Source organism: Sturnira hondurensis, unplaced genomic scaffold (assembly GCF_014824575.4).
Source record: "Sturnira hondurensis isolate 20B ecotype Veracruz unplaced genomic scaffold, ASM1482457v3 Scaffold0023357, whole genome shotgun sequence".
Lineage (NCBI taxonomy): Eukaryota > Metazoa > Chordata > Mammalia > Chiroptera > Phyllostomidae > Sturnira > Sturnira hondurensis.
In genome coordinates, this window is record NW_028095988.1 from 1494190 (window position 1) to 1507693 (window position 13504).

The window sequence follows — 13504 nt, forward strand, 5'->3', positions numbered from 1 at the left end:
CCTCCCTTCCTCCCTCCCACCTCCTCCCGCGCCGGCCGCTCCGACTCCCGCTCTGCCTCGCAGCCGGCACTTTGCAAACTCCTCGCCTGCCCCCGGTGGCCACAGCTCCGCGCTCTCCCAGCCCCAGCGCATCCGTGGGGCAGCAGGGCACCGCAACGCGCGGTGCTGGAGGTGCGGAGGCTCCGGGGGTGGGCGCCGGCGGAGGTGGGAGCCGAGGCGGAGCCGTGCCAGCCCGGTGCTGAGCTCCGTGCTGCGCTGAGGGACTGTACCCGCGGCGCAGCCATGGCCGCCCCACCGCCGCCTCCGACGCCGCCCCGCCTCCCGCTCGCCTGAGGCGCGGCCACCGGGCGGGGACCATGGCCAGCGCCGCCGAACCCCCAGGCAAGGCGGCCGAGTACCTGCGGGAGCTGACCCGGATCGTCGCGGCGCAGCAAGAGCTGCTGGCCCGCCGGGGGCGGCGCATCCAGGAGCTGGAGCTCCAAGTGGCGCGGCTGAGCCGCGAGAACGCCGGCCTGCTGGAGCGGCACCGTCGGCACCTGGCCGCGTGCGCCCTGCTCCCTGACCCGGGCCCAGGTCCTCAGCCTCTCGGCGCCAGCCGGGAGGTCAGCAGGCTCCGCGACAAGTAAGCGGGGACCGGGGGCGGCGGGCGTGTCTGGGGCGCGCGAACTTCTAGAAGGGCCCCTTACCTCTGAGAGCAGGGCAGGGAGGGTGCCTTTCAGGGAGCGCCCCGCCGGCCGGGAGACCCTGCGGCACAACGAGGACCCTCTCGCAGGATAGTGGCCCGACCTGGGGGTCCATCTCAGGCAGGGACTGGACTCCCTCGGAAGGGGACTCGAGGGAGCTTCCCAGTGCTCCTACCGCCGCGGTTCTCCGCTGACAGACGGCTCGGGACTTAGTTATCCAGGGAGCTCGGATACAGGGTTGGCCTCGCCACGGGGCGGGGCGGGGGGGGCTGTTTAGGGTGCAGAGCTGGGGCTCTGGGTGTCGGGGCCAGAACTCCTGACCCGGAGACCCAGGACCCGGTGGGGAGTGGCGCGGTGGGCACGGAAACCGCTCTCGAGCTGGCCTGGGTTACTTTTTGGGTTTCAGAAACCCACCCCCTCCTCCCCGCCTCCAACTCCAAGGGACTCTGAGCTGCCTCCAGCCCGGGACACACCGAGACCTCCTCTCTCTGGATACTTCCACGTCTTCCTTCCCAGTTCCCAGTTAATACCCCTCCTGCCCAATCCCGGGATTACCCGGAGCTATTTTGGGCCAAGGATTAAGCAGGGACCGGATGGGGCGGGACTGCCCAGTCTTTCGGACCCCTGGCCTGGTAGCCCGCGGGCTGGCTGCCGATTCACTGACCCTTGAGTGCGGAAGACTAGTGCACGGCCCTTCCGCAGAAGTCCGGGCGCCCATGCACGGGGCTCGGGTCTCGGGGTTGGGGGGCCTTTGGGTGATGCTGGGGTGAATTTCCTGCATGCTCTGGCCCTGTGTACCTGTTCTGTTCCTGTGTTTTTGGGACTGCCTAGCCCAAGGAGAAAAAACAGCTTGTGTGTGTTGGGGAGGGGAGAGGTGGTGGTCTGTAGCTTCAGGAAAGGTGTCCTGGGTGTGGGTAGAAATGCTGGGGAGGAGTTAACCTTGACCCAGAATCCTGCGTGGGCGAGGGGTAGGGAAGGTGCTCGTCAGGAGTCCAGGTAAGGTCATCTGAGATCCCATGTCTCCCCCGCCGGCCACAAGAGAGGCTCTGCCTGGCTGTAGAGAGTGCCTGCCTCTCACACTGCTTCCTGGGCTCTGGTGGGCTCTGCAGGAGACTGATGTGAGGGAGGGGTCTGGGTGTGGGTGAGCCTCCAGGCTCTGTGCCCGGCAGCGCCCTGTCCCCAACTCCTGCTGACTGTTAGTCCTAGGACGGAGAGTGAGGCCTGGGAGAGCTCCTAGATGGTGTCACTGAGAGAGAGAGAGAGAGAGAGAGAGAGAGAGAGAGAGAGAGAAAGAGAAAGAGAGAAAGAGAGAGAGAGAGAGAGAGAGAGAGAAGACTCCCTACTGCCTTTCTGTGCTCTGCCCCTGGCTCTGATGCCTTTGAGACCCTCTTCATCCCCAGGTCCCTCCCACAGCGGTTGTGGATCAACTGCTGCTGCTTTCAGGGTCCTGCATCCTTATCCCCCAGGCAAGGACTGAGAAAAGCGGGGAGCTGCTAGGTGAAGTCTTCAGCAGCTGAGAGAGGTGACACACCNCTCTGCCTGGCTGTAGAGAGTGCCTGCCTCTCACACTGCTTCCTGGGCTCTGGTGGGCTCTGCAGGAGACTGATGTGAGGGAGGGGTCTGGGTGTGGGTGAGCCTCCAGGCTCTGTGCCCGGCAGCGCCCTGTCCCCAACTCCTGCTGACTGTTAGTCCTAGGACGGAGAGTGAGGCCTGGGAGAGCTCCTAGATGGTGTCACTGAGAGAGAGAGAGAGAGAGAGAGAGAGAGAGAGAAGACTCCCTACTGCCTTCCTGTGCTCTGCCCCTGGCTCTGATGCCTTTGAGACCCTCTTCATCCCCGGGTCCCTCCCACAGCGGTTGTGGATCAACTGGTGCTGCTTTCAGGGTCCTGCATCCTTATCCCCCAGGCAAGGACTGAGAAAAGTGGGGAGCTGCTAGGTGAAGTCTTCAGCAGCTGAGAGAGGTGACACACCAGGACAGGAACGAGAGCCCCAGTTGCATAGGAAACAGTAACATATACTATTGGCCAATGCCTTGTAGCACTGTCAGGGGGAATGGATTCTTTTTTTCCTTCAGAGTCACCTGTGGTGACCAAGTGTGGGGATGGGAATATTCCGAAAGGCAGTGAATCCTGCCTGCTGCAGGGAATCCTCACAGTATTGCATCCCAGTGGTGGCCTTACAGGCAGGGTTTTGTTGCACAAGTCCCCAGCTCTGTGTCAGCCTGACTCCACTTAGTTGAGACACAGCCAGAGCCCATGATAGCACCCCCTTTAAGAGAAACGGTGGCAACACATCCCCTAACCCCAGTTGTAGGTCAGGGGAGCTCATCAAACTCAAATGCACACCAAGTACCTGGGGATTGTACTGGAGTGCAGATTCTGGCCATAGGTCTGGGGCATGCTGGAGAGCCTGCATGTCTAACAAGCTCCGGGGAGAGGGAGGTGCTGCTGGCCCTGGATCACCAGCATATTACCAGGTCATGAGATCCCATCTTCTTGCATCCATTTCTTTTTCCTTCACAAGAGGCTCTCAGGGGGGCCAGTGAGGTCTGGGTTACTGAGCCTGGGAGTAATGAGCCGAGGGCTGCTTTCCCACACCCGGATTTGAGATAGCTACTGCTCATATGTGGAGCAAGGTAGTTTTTGCCTAAGGAGCATGGGATAACCCACTCCCCTGAGAGCAGCCAGCTTTTATTAAGTGCCTCCCGTATGCAAAGCTGTTAGTGATGTGCATGGTGATGTGAAAGGAAGAGCAGAGAAGAGAGGAAAAGAATACAACTCTGCATGGAGAATGGACACGGGCAGACAGACTGGGTCTGATGGCCAGCTTGGCACTTGCCAGCAGGTGATCATTACACCACCTGTGTTAGCTTCAAGTTTGTAAAAATACCCGTAAAATGGGGATGGTCATAGCTGCCTCCGGTACTTTTCTGAGGATTAAGTGAAGGTAATGGGTGTTGAGGGAAGAGGAACACAGGTACTTAATGTATTTCAGATTCTTCCCTAGACAATCAGTTTCTCATTTCTTTGGGGCCAAATGAGCACAGGCAGGAGATGAGTGAACTTCCTGACAACCTGGAGATACCTCTGGGGGCCCGGTGCAAGAGACCTGGAGTGAGGAATATGGCACCAGGAAGAACCACTGTCCAGAAGTTGGGGTGGGGTTGGGGTTGACCCGCCATGATTGAAACAGGAACGTCTGTGCACGAGCCCACCGAGGTGACAGGCAGCCCCGGGCGGGCACTGCCGGTGCTCTCTCCTAGGCCCTTTGCCTACAGACAGGCGCCCTTGTTGGTCAGGGTCCAGGGAGCATGGCGGGCTAAACTAGGCCCCGCTTTCCTTTTCCTAAGCAGCCTTGCTGCTCCAGCTTAAAATAGGGGTCCCCTGTTCCCTGCTACCACTGGACAGGACGCCCCTCCACGTCTGAAAGGCAGAGTGTCCTTCTGGAGGATGGATAGGTGCCATTGAACAGGCTCACACTGGGGCAACAGGCATCCTGGTACCACCTAGCCCAAGCAGTGCTGGGGTGGAGTTAATGGGCCCTGCGGGAATGTTTAAGCCCAGAAAGCTTAAAACCCTTTCTCAGAAAGTCCTCTCTGAACCACTGCTGAAAGATATCATCATGAGTTTCTCAGCTTCGGGGAAAATGGGATGGTAACAGGAAAGAAATAGGGTGCCTTTGATCACATTGGACTATTGAACTCACTGGGCTATTGAATTCATTTTCATTGTTTAGTGGCTACCTTCTAATGATGTTTCTGACACTGCCCCCCTCCCACTAGGGGTTTAGACGCGTGATAGGTGCTCAGTGGATACTTGTTCATGGGTCAGGGCAGTAGGTAGTGATTGATTAGGACCACTGTAGAAAAAGACGTTCTGTAGAAAGTCAGCATGAGCTTTAGCAGGCACAGCTGGTTAAGGAACATACAGAAGCAAACTTCTGGGACGCAGGGCGAGTGTGTTACGGCCGCACGCACCGAGGGTATCCTTCTGTGTGCGGACTCTGCTCCAGGTCTTTGCATAGGTCAGCTCATTGTGGTCACATCTCTCCTATGAGGCAGGAACACTCTGATTTTACAGACGTGGAAACCAAAGCTCAGAGGGGTTGTGTGAATTGCTCAAGTTCTTCTGCCTGACTGGTGGGAGACTCACGAGGAGTCAGAGTCAGGTGGTGGAGAGGTGGGCCCCTGCTCACTGGTCCACCTGCTATGCTGAGAAATGGTCGTATGACAGCCCAGGGTCCCGGCTGACTCCCAGCCTCTGGTGTTGGAGGAGTCCCATCGTGCATGGCTTTTGTCTTGCCACATGGGATACTGTTACCAAGGCCAGGCCCGGCTTCACGGGGGTTAGCAGTGTGGAGGGCAAGGACTGAACCCATGATCCCTCCTAGGCTTTGGTCCTTCAACATTTCTGACAGAAGCAGGTAGTGGCCTACAGAGGTCACAGAGAAGGACTCTGCGGAGAAACCTGCCTTGCTCTCTCCTCCCCTCCAGCCCTCAAGTGCTGTCACCTCACTCAGAGGATAATTTTCTGAAGTTCTGAGGTGGTGACTCACTCTGGGAGAGGTTTCCAGTGGTGTTCAGTCTCTGTTGACTTACCAGAGAAGCTCTCTCCCTGGGTCTCTGGTGACATTAACTATGACGACTGTGTACCAGCTTGGCGAAGAGCTCAAGGACGGCCAGTGAAGAGACAGGCCGGACAGACATGATGGTGCCAGAAGCTGTCCTTTCGGGGGGTGCTGGCTCTCGAAGGTGTGTTACTCTTCAGAGTAGCTGGGAAGTACTAAACCTGTGGTCCAGGGTCTGAAGACATGGGGGCTCTTACATTCTTGTCTCCTGGTGCCCTTCTTAGCAAAAAGTGGGATGTGTGCAGGCCATGAGAGGCTGCTCTGTGAGGGAGGCAAAGGAGATACTATGTTCATATTTTCACGAAATAATGATCTTGTTCTCCTTGCCAAGATTAAGCTTCGTATCCAAGGCCGTCAGGGTGTCCCTTGGCCAGGAACGAGAGGCAACGCGCGCCGGGAGGCTGGTCCCGCTTGGACAAAATGAATCGGCTCCGAGGGAGTCGGCTGAGCAGTTCTTATTTTTCCAGCAGATGGTAGAATCCATAGAAAGACGAGAGTATTTCTCCTAGCCATCTGACAAACTAAGCAAATTATTATTTTACAACCTGGAAAATAAATCATGAAATGCTTCTTTATCTAGCTCAGGTTGAGAAAAACAGGGGGCAGTGCTGTGAGTGAGTGAAGTCAAGACCTGCTCCTGTTTCCATTGTGTGTTTTCATCCCCACCTTTGGGTTCGAGCCCGTGGTGCCTGAGGAGATCTGGGGGCTGTGCCATCTTGAGGGGCAGTGTGAACCGAGCGCTCGGATCCAGTNGCTGAGCAGTTCTTATTTTTCCAGCAGATGGTAGAATCCATAGAAAGACGAGAGTATTTCTCCTAGCCATCTGACAAACTAAGCAAATTATTATTTTACAACCTGGAAAATAAATCATGAAATGCTTCTTTATCTAGCTCAGGTTGAGAAAAACAGGGGGCAGTGCTGTGAGTGAGTGAAGTCAAGACCTGCTCCTGTTTCCATTGTGTGTTTTCACCCCCACCTTTGGGTTCGAGCCGTGGTGCCTGAGGAGATCTGGGGGCTGTGCCATCTTGAGGGGCAGTGTGAACCGAGCGCTCGGATCCAGTGAAGAGCCCCAGAGTTGTGAGTTCGGGCCATCAGCATTTTTTTTTTTTGTCAGCTGGGTGGCTATGTGTCAGCTGTTTTGCTTAAGAAATTGTTTTGACAGCTATTGTGTTTTTTGTTTCTTGCTTTCTGTTTTTAAGGAAAAGCAGTGCTTTGCCTGACTTGGGAAGGGCACTGCTCTGAGCTTTTCATGGTGTTATCTGTATAATTGCCATAGAGCCGCTGGAAAAAACAATATGGATGACCTGGGAGTTTGAGAAGGACCGGAGTCGGGGAAAGTGAACTGACCTAGTTGAAACTAGCAGAAGCTGCAGATGAGGCCGCAAGGCAGTCCAGGGCCACACTCACGGTCTGGAAGTTCTGTGGGCCTTGAACTTGCCACCCCTATCCAGTGTGGATGGAGGCCAGGCTATAGCTGAAATTGCCCCAACCGTGAAACCGTGAACTAGGCTTGGCTGAGTGACAACAGTGATAGGAATGCTGAGCCTTTGGAGTTTAAGTGCTGGCCCCTCTGCGGGCTGTTATTTCTTCGGGACCGGCAGACCAGTTGCTACAAATGCTACAAGTGCTTCCGTTTTGACTGGTAAAGAGTTACAGCCTTGAGTTTTTCAAACCCCTTCCTGCACCCTGACTGCCCTGGCCTTGCTCTGGGGAACCTTCCAAGCCACCTGATGACTGACACCTGAGCAGTTAAGCCCTGCCCCAGCAGTGTGTTTGCAGGGTCCCCTGCTGCCTCAGCCACTTCCCGGCAGTGGCAGCGTGGACTTCACAAATAAGACCCGGTGTCACCCTTGGCTCCCCGAGGCCAAGTGTCCCAGTGTAAAATGGGGAGGGATCCTTCTTTTCGGGAAGAGCGGGTGGAGGAATTTTGTGGGGCGCCTGGACACAGTGACTGGGAGCTCCAGGGCCAGAAATATTCAGGATTGTTTTTCTCTAGTGTTTTTTTATGAGCATTTTCAAACATATGAAAAAGTCGAAAGAACTGTGCATGGTGGAACACCCCCCGGGGTGTGTCATCATGCACATAATGAAGGTTTTGCACTATTTGCTTTATTACATGCCTGTCCATCCTTGAGGGTGTTTGGGTCCACACTGATGTGGGTGAGGGGAGGCTAACATCCATGGAGTGCCTGTTGTGTCCTAGGAACCGGGCTGAGCACTGCGTACGTGCTGTCTCCTTGTCCTTGTAGTCACTGTTCCTGGAAGATGCACACGGGATTGTTGTCCCTGGTCAGGTCGACAGCCCCAGTGCCTCTACTTGGAAATACGTGACAGGGACATAGGCCTATACACAGAAGGTTGCACAGATCATTGGGCCAGGATAGGGAGTGGGGCTGGGTGTGGGGCAGCCCCGAGCAGGAAGAGGATGATACCCTCAGGGGTCAACAGAGGCTTCCTGGAGGAGGTAACGTTTGAGCCAGGGCTCAAAGAACAAGAGGAGGAGGAGGAGGATATCAGAGCTGGCAAAACAGCACCTGTGAAAGCTAGGTGAGAAGGCGCGTGACATCGGCAGCTACTCATGCCGTTGTGGTCGTGCCAGGCCTGTGAGTAGGGATGATTGGGCCACATGAGGTCCAGGCAGGTGCGGACCAGCCTGGGTTGCTTGCTTAGAACCCGTATTTCAGCCTAGGGGACAGGGTGGTGCACAAGACTGGCTCACCCCTTTGAAATTGTGCTTTGTCTAATTCCTGATTGTGAAATGTTCAGTTTTTCTCCTTGGAGGGGCAAGAATCATGAAGGAACAAGGACAGAAATCCTGGTCTTAAATAAATTTTTTTTGCACCAAAACTTAAAACAGTTTGATTATAATCAAACCACAGTAATAAGTTGAACCAACTTTAGTGCCATGTGCTGAGCACATTCTCCTCAGTGTCTCCATTGACATCCTAACTGATATCATCCCATTTTGCAGATATGGAAACTAAGGCTCAGAGAGGTTAAGCAATTTGTCCATAATCACCTAATGGCAGAGGCAGGATTTGTACCCACGTGTGTGCCTCCATAGCCCATGCTGTTCACCGCCATACTGTGCTGCTTCAGAGATGTTTAAAATGTTTTGCGAAACATTAGGGACCATTTCTGGATGTGGTTTGATTAGCTCACCCAGACTTTTGGCTCAGGAACCAAGATGAACTTGAGCACGGTGACCCATTCAAGCCAGCTATGGTTTTCCTCTGCGAGTATCATATTTGTCCTCTTGCCCCCTGGGTCATGTTGGAGAAGTTATTTTTACTGCCAGGTACCTGAGTCCCTTTTTGGTAAACACGGTGGTCACGTGCAGTAGGAGTGCGTGTGCAGGGAAAGCGACTCTGTACAGCATCAGGCACCCAGCCAGTGCCAGGCATCCCACTTTGAGTTGCCCCAGTTCCCCACTTCAAACATGTGAGCCACCTAGAAAGCCGTGGCCGAAACAGCCCAGGGACTTTCTACATGTGTTCACTCACCAGGACACATGGGAAATTCTGTTGTTTGGGAGGACTGGCATTTGTGCCCCTCTATGGCTCTGTTCCTCCTTGTTGGTTGAACGGCCTGTTTGCTCTGCATGCACCCTTGCATGAAGATGGTTAGAACTTGCAGAGAATCAAGACACCTGGAAGTTGCCCTCCTCATCTGAACCACAGCGAGCAGGGCTGACCAAGGATAGAAGATGGGGTTTCCATGGCGGGTGTCCCAGATTGGTGGGTCTGGTGGATCCAGCCATTTGTAACCTGCCTATGAAGTGTCTGACATGGCAGGGCTGGGACAAGGTGCTGGGTAGACCCCACTCTCTTCCAGGGTGGTCTCGTTGCTCAGTGTCCGACCTCTAGGGACCCTTCCAGGGGTGTGCATGTTTGTGGATGAGATTCAGGGATGGGACCCAGGGGTCCCTAGATAGCCTGCAGTTGGATGCAAACAGGTGGTTGGCATGTATGTTCAGCCCAGGGCTAAGACTCTGGCTGGGTTCCTGGCCTGGAGACTCAGCCCTTCCTTCTCTCCTTGGCCTGTGAAACGAACCTCCCTGAGCTTCAGCCTTGTCTCTAACAGGAGGACAGGGTGACTGGATCTCCGTTTTGGGGCTGCCCTGAGTAGGGCGTGTGCCTGGTGTGATTGAGACACAGCAAGCAGACCAGTGCATGTGGAGCAGAGTGAATGAGGGGACAGAGAGGGGACTCGAGAGGAGGGGAGGGGAGGGAGAGGGGCCCCAGAGGTGGTGGTGGGCAGCATGAGCAGGACCGTGGAGGGCCGGAGGGCCAGAGGGTCTTTGGGAGACAGGGGTCCCTGTGGGGTATTGTGCAGAGGAGGGCTGTGATGACACTTGTGAACAGGTGTGAACAGGACACCAGGTTCCTGGGACGTGGGGACAGGCAAGTAGGAGGTTGCAGGAGATGCTGTGACTTGGGTGATGCTGGGACCTTGGCCCTGAGAATTCTGGTGGAAGCAGGCTGGGGCAAATGGGTTTTAGGTAAAAGGAACAGGGTCCCATTTGGTCTACTGCCTGTCCAGAGGGGAAGGAGAGAACGTGCTCAGGCAGAGGAAGGCTGTGTGGAAGAGTGCCGTTGGCCTCTGTCCCTGCAGCGTGCTGTGGGCCAGAGAGTCGGTGGGGGCTGTCACACCCCTGGACCCTGCCTCCAGCTCCTCCCACTTCCCTCACCCTTCTGGAGGGGCAGCCCGAGGAGGGATGCCCGCTTCACCCAGGATGGCTGGGGGTTCTAGATGGTCAGGGCACACATGCCCGCAGTATGTGGTCAGCAGCAATGGTCAGGACGTGCACTGTGGGGCCAGGATACCCCCTGCACCACGCACCTGCTCTGTCTCCTCTGGTCAGTTAGCCTCTCTGTGTCTCAGTTTTCTCACCTATAAAACATCGCTTTCCTCATAGGGGTGTTGTGAGAATTAAATCCTTTGTATGTTATGCGGAGTACACTTACTAACTTCTACCACTGTGTCCTCTTTAGAGGTTGAGAAGAAACCTGATGCTAGAGAAATGCCGTGAGATTTAGACTCTGGCTTGGGTTTCAGCATATAGCTGGTGTCTACCATTCATCGACCTGTACATCTGATGCAGCTGATTTCTAATCAGCCTTTGTAACGTGTTGCCGTAACCTCTTTAAACTTCAGTTACAGCCTCTTCACATGTGTGAAAGTTGTGGGGATGTAATGTCATTAAAAATAGAATGGAGGACTCCCCACAATAAAGCAGAGGCATCTGGAGTATTCTGCCCTCCTCCCCCAGCCCATTACCTGCTCACCTTTCTGCCCGGACTCCTTTGAGGCTTCACTTTCACCCAGCTCAGTAGTTCTCAGACTTTGAGGTGTGTGAAGATTCTCTGCCTGGAAGGGATGTCCAGGGTCGGCTTTAGCTCAAGTGGTTATCTCGTCATGGCAGCCACTAAAAGGGACGCCCAGGGTAACTCTGACCACCCCATTCGTTTCCCACCTATCGGTTGACCTGCTCTCTCTCTCTGGCATCTGTTGTGAGCCGGGCGGTGGGCTCAGGACTCAATCCGTGCTGGTGTCCTGGGGTCTTACCGCCACTTAGCAGGTGATCCTGCACCACGTAGCAGAGGAGGACTGAGTCAATAGTGAGAGCAGAGGTGTTCCGAAAGTCTTAGCCTGCTCTGTGAAGGAATGTCTCCTCACCCAGAGATGACATGTACGGGATGGTTTTGACTACCCTTCATCAATAATGAGTGATAATAACCGGGACAAATGACTGGTTGGTGGTAAACACTTGCTGCCTCTCTGTGAGGCAGGTACGGTTACCGTGCCCCGTGTACAGATGGGGGAGACGGACACAGAGAGGCAGGGGTGGCAGGGAGAGTTGGAGTTCCAGCAAGCGTGAGCCCCGCACATTCCCATGAGGACTGTTGTCTAGACATGTTTAGGGGACCAATTAAATTTTAGTCCATTGTATTTAGAGAATACACTTTGTACGATTACAATCCTTTTAAATGTATGGAGACTCATTTTAAGCTCTAAGACGGGATCCAAGTACACTCGAGAAGAGCGTGCTGCTGTTGAGAGAAGAGTCCTGTACCTGTCTGTCAGGTCTGCCTGATTGACAGTGTTGTTCAAGTTCTCTGTTTTCTTGTCGATATTCTGTCTACCCGTTCTGTCCATTGAAAGTGGGGTATGTCTCCAGTTATTATTGTTGAATTGTTTGCTTCTTCCTTTACTTCTGTTGGTTTTGCGTTACATACAGGGGTGGGCAAATGCAGATTTACAGTTGTTTATATGGAAATGGACAATACAGTAATTACTAAATAAATAATAATGCAAAAATAATCTCTGTGTTTCACAACTGCAAATCTACTTTTGCCCACTCCTGTATTTCAGTGTTCTGTTGTTTGGTGTATGTAGGTTATAATTACTAATTTTCTTGATAGATTGACTCTTTTACCCTTATAAAATGTCCTCCTTTGTCTCTAGTAACAATTTTTGTCTTAAAGTCTGTTTTGTCCGATATTAGTACAGCTACTCCACCTGTCTTTTGGCTGCTACTGCGTGCATGGTGTACATTTCCCCACACTTTCACGGTCAACCTGTTTGTGTCTTTGAGTCTCAGGTGAGTCTCTTGTGCACAGCATATAGTTGAATAATATGTTTTCTAAATCTGTTCTGCTAGTTTCTGCCTTTTGGTGGGAATGTTTAATCTACTTATATTTAATATAATTTAAAAATATTTTAATTTATTTTTAGAGAGGGAAAGGGAGGGAGAAAGAGAAGGAGAGAAACACCAGTGTGTGGTTGCCTCTCGAGTGCTCCCCCACCCCCACTGGGGACCTGGCCCACAACTCAGGCATGTGCCCTGACAAAGAATTGAACATGCAACCCTTTGGTTCACAGTCTGGTGCTCAATCCACTGAGCCACACCAGCCAGGGCAATGTAATATAATCTGATATGGTAGGATTTATATCTGCAATTTTGTTGTATATATTCTGTTTAATTTTTCCTCTGTTCCTTGCTTTCTGCCTTCTTTGTGTTAAATAGATATTTCCTAGTGCCAGCTTTTTGTGCCCTTGCTGTATTAGTGTACAGGGAACTCTTTAGAGTATAATAAAACCCGTCCAAGGGAAAGAATACCCCACACAGGCTCTCCTCAGCCAGACAGGATGAAGGCAGGGGTAGGGACTGGACAGGAGGGTGTTGGCAGTGGAGCCTAGAAGTGGCAGGCCCTAGGGAGAAGGCTGCTAAACAGGACGATGGGTACCTGGGCATGGACCCAGACAAGCTGAGTGAGCTCTGAGGAACCAGCCCCTAATCACCCTTCGGGACAGGGAGAATGAATTCTTTGTTCCTGTAAGAGGCCATCCCTCAGGGTAGGTTTTAATGCGTATGTGTTGGATGATTGACTGACTGATTGACTCGATCTGTCAATCACTCTAAATTCTCTGGTACTCTGTGGCTGTGTAACAAACTCTTAAACCAACCACCCCTCCATATTTCCAGATTCTGCAGGGCAGGCGTTGAGCAGGGCTTCTTCACTGGTCGAGTCTTCTTTATGTTGTCAATGGAAATTACTCAGTGGTATCCAAACAGTGGATAGGCTGATCTGGAGGATCCACAGTGACTTCATGTAGTTACCTGAGAACTTATGGACAGGTCTGGAAGGCGGGGTTCAGCTGGGAGCGCTACAGGAGCGTCTGCATGTGGCCCTTCCTGCATGGGAGGTCTCGAGGATATCGGCTTCTTACACGGTGGCCCAGGGACCCCAGAGCTGGTGATCCAAAAGGTCTGGTGGGAGATGTGAGTCTTCTTGCGACTTGACCTTGGAAGACTTGAGTGTCACTTCTGCCACATCCTGTTGGACAAGCAGATCCCAAGGCTAGGTTCAAGGAAATAGAGTTAGACCCCATTCTCAGTGGAAGGAGGAGTGAGGATTTGCAGCTGTCTTTAATCTACCGCAGGCCATGTGTGACTTCCCCTGCTTAAGGCTGGCAGAGTCTTGGGTGCGGCTTACTCAAAGGTGGGGCCCAGTTTCTGCCTGTATCTCTGTGTGGAACTTGTGAGCCTGGCCTCCCTCTTTGTGGTGACCTGTTAGTGTCAGGTAACTTTCAGTGGGTGGCTGTGTGTGGGAAGGGGATTCTCATCCCACAGTTCTTGAGGAGACCAGCACCATGGAGCTAGGAACACATCCCAGGCCTGTGACCTGACC

The 13504-nt window shown here is 53.5% G+C and overlaps 1 protein-coding gene across 3 annotated transcripts in view; it reads left to right on the forward strand.

The window, feature by feature from the left end:
- The first annotated feature begins 39 nt into the window (after positions 1 to 39).
- Positions 40 to 13504, forward strand: part of IQSEC1 (IQ motif and Sec7 domain ArfGEF 1) — a 452933-nt gene continuing 439468 nt past the window's right edge. For 2 of the 3 annotated variants that reach the window (XM_037037679.1, XM_037037680.1), the window contains exon 1: positions 41 to 622. In XM_037037679.1, the coding sequence (XP_036893574.1) occupies positions 357 to 622 (266 nt within the window). In that variant the 5' untranslated portion in view covers positions 41 to 356. Of the gene's footprint in view, positions 623 to 13504 lie in introns of all 3 variants that reach the window. The other variant, XM_037037676.1, reaches the window with a different exon arrangement.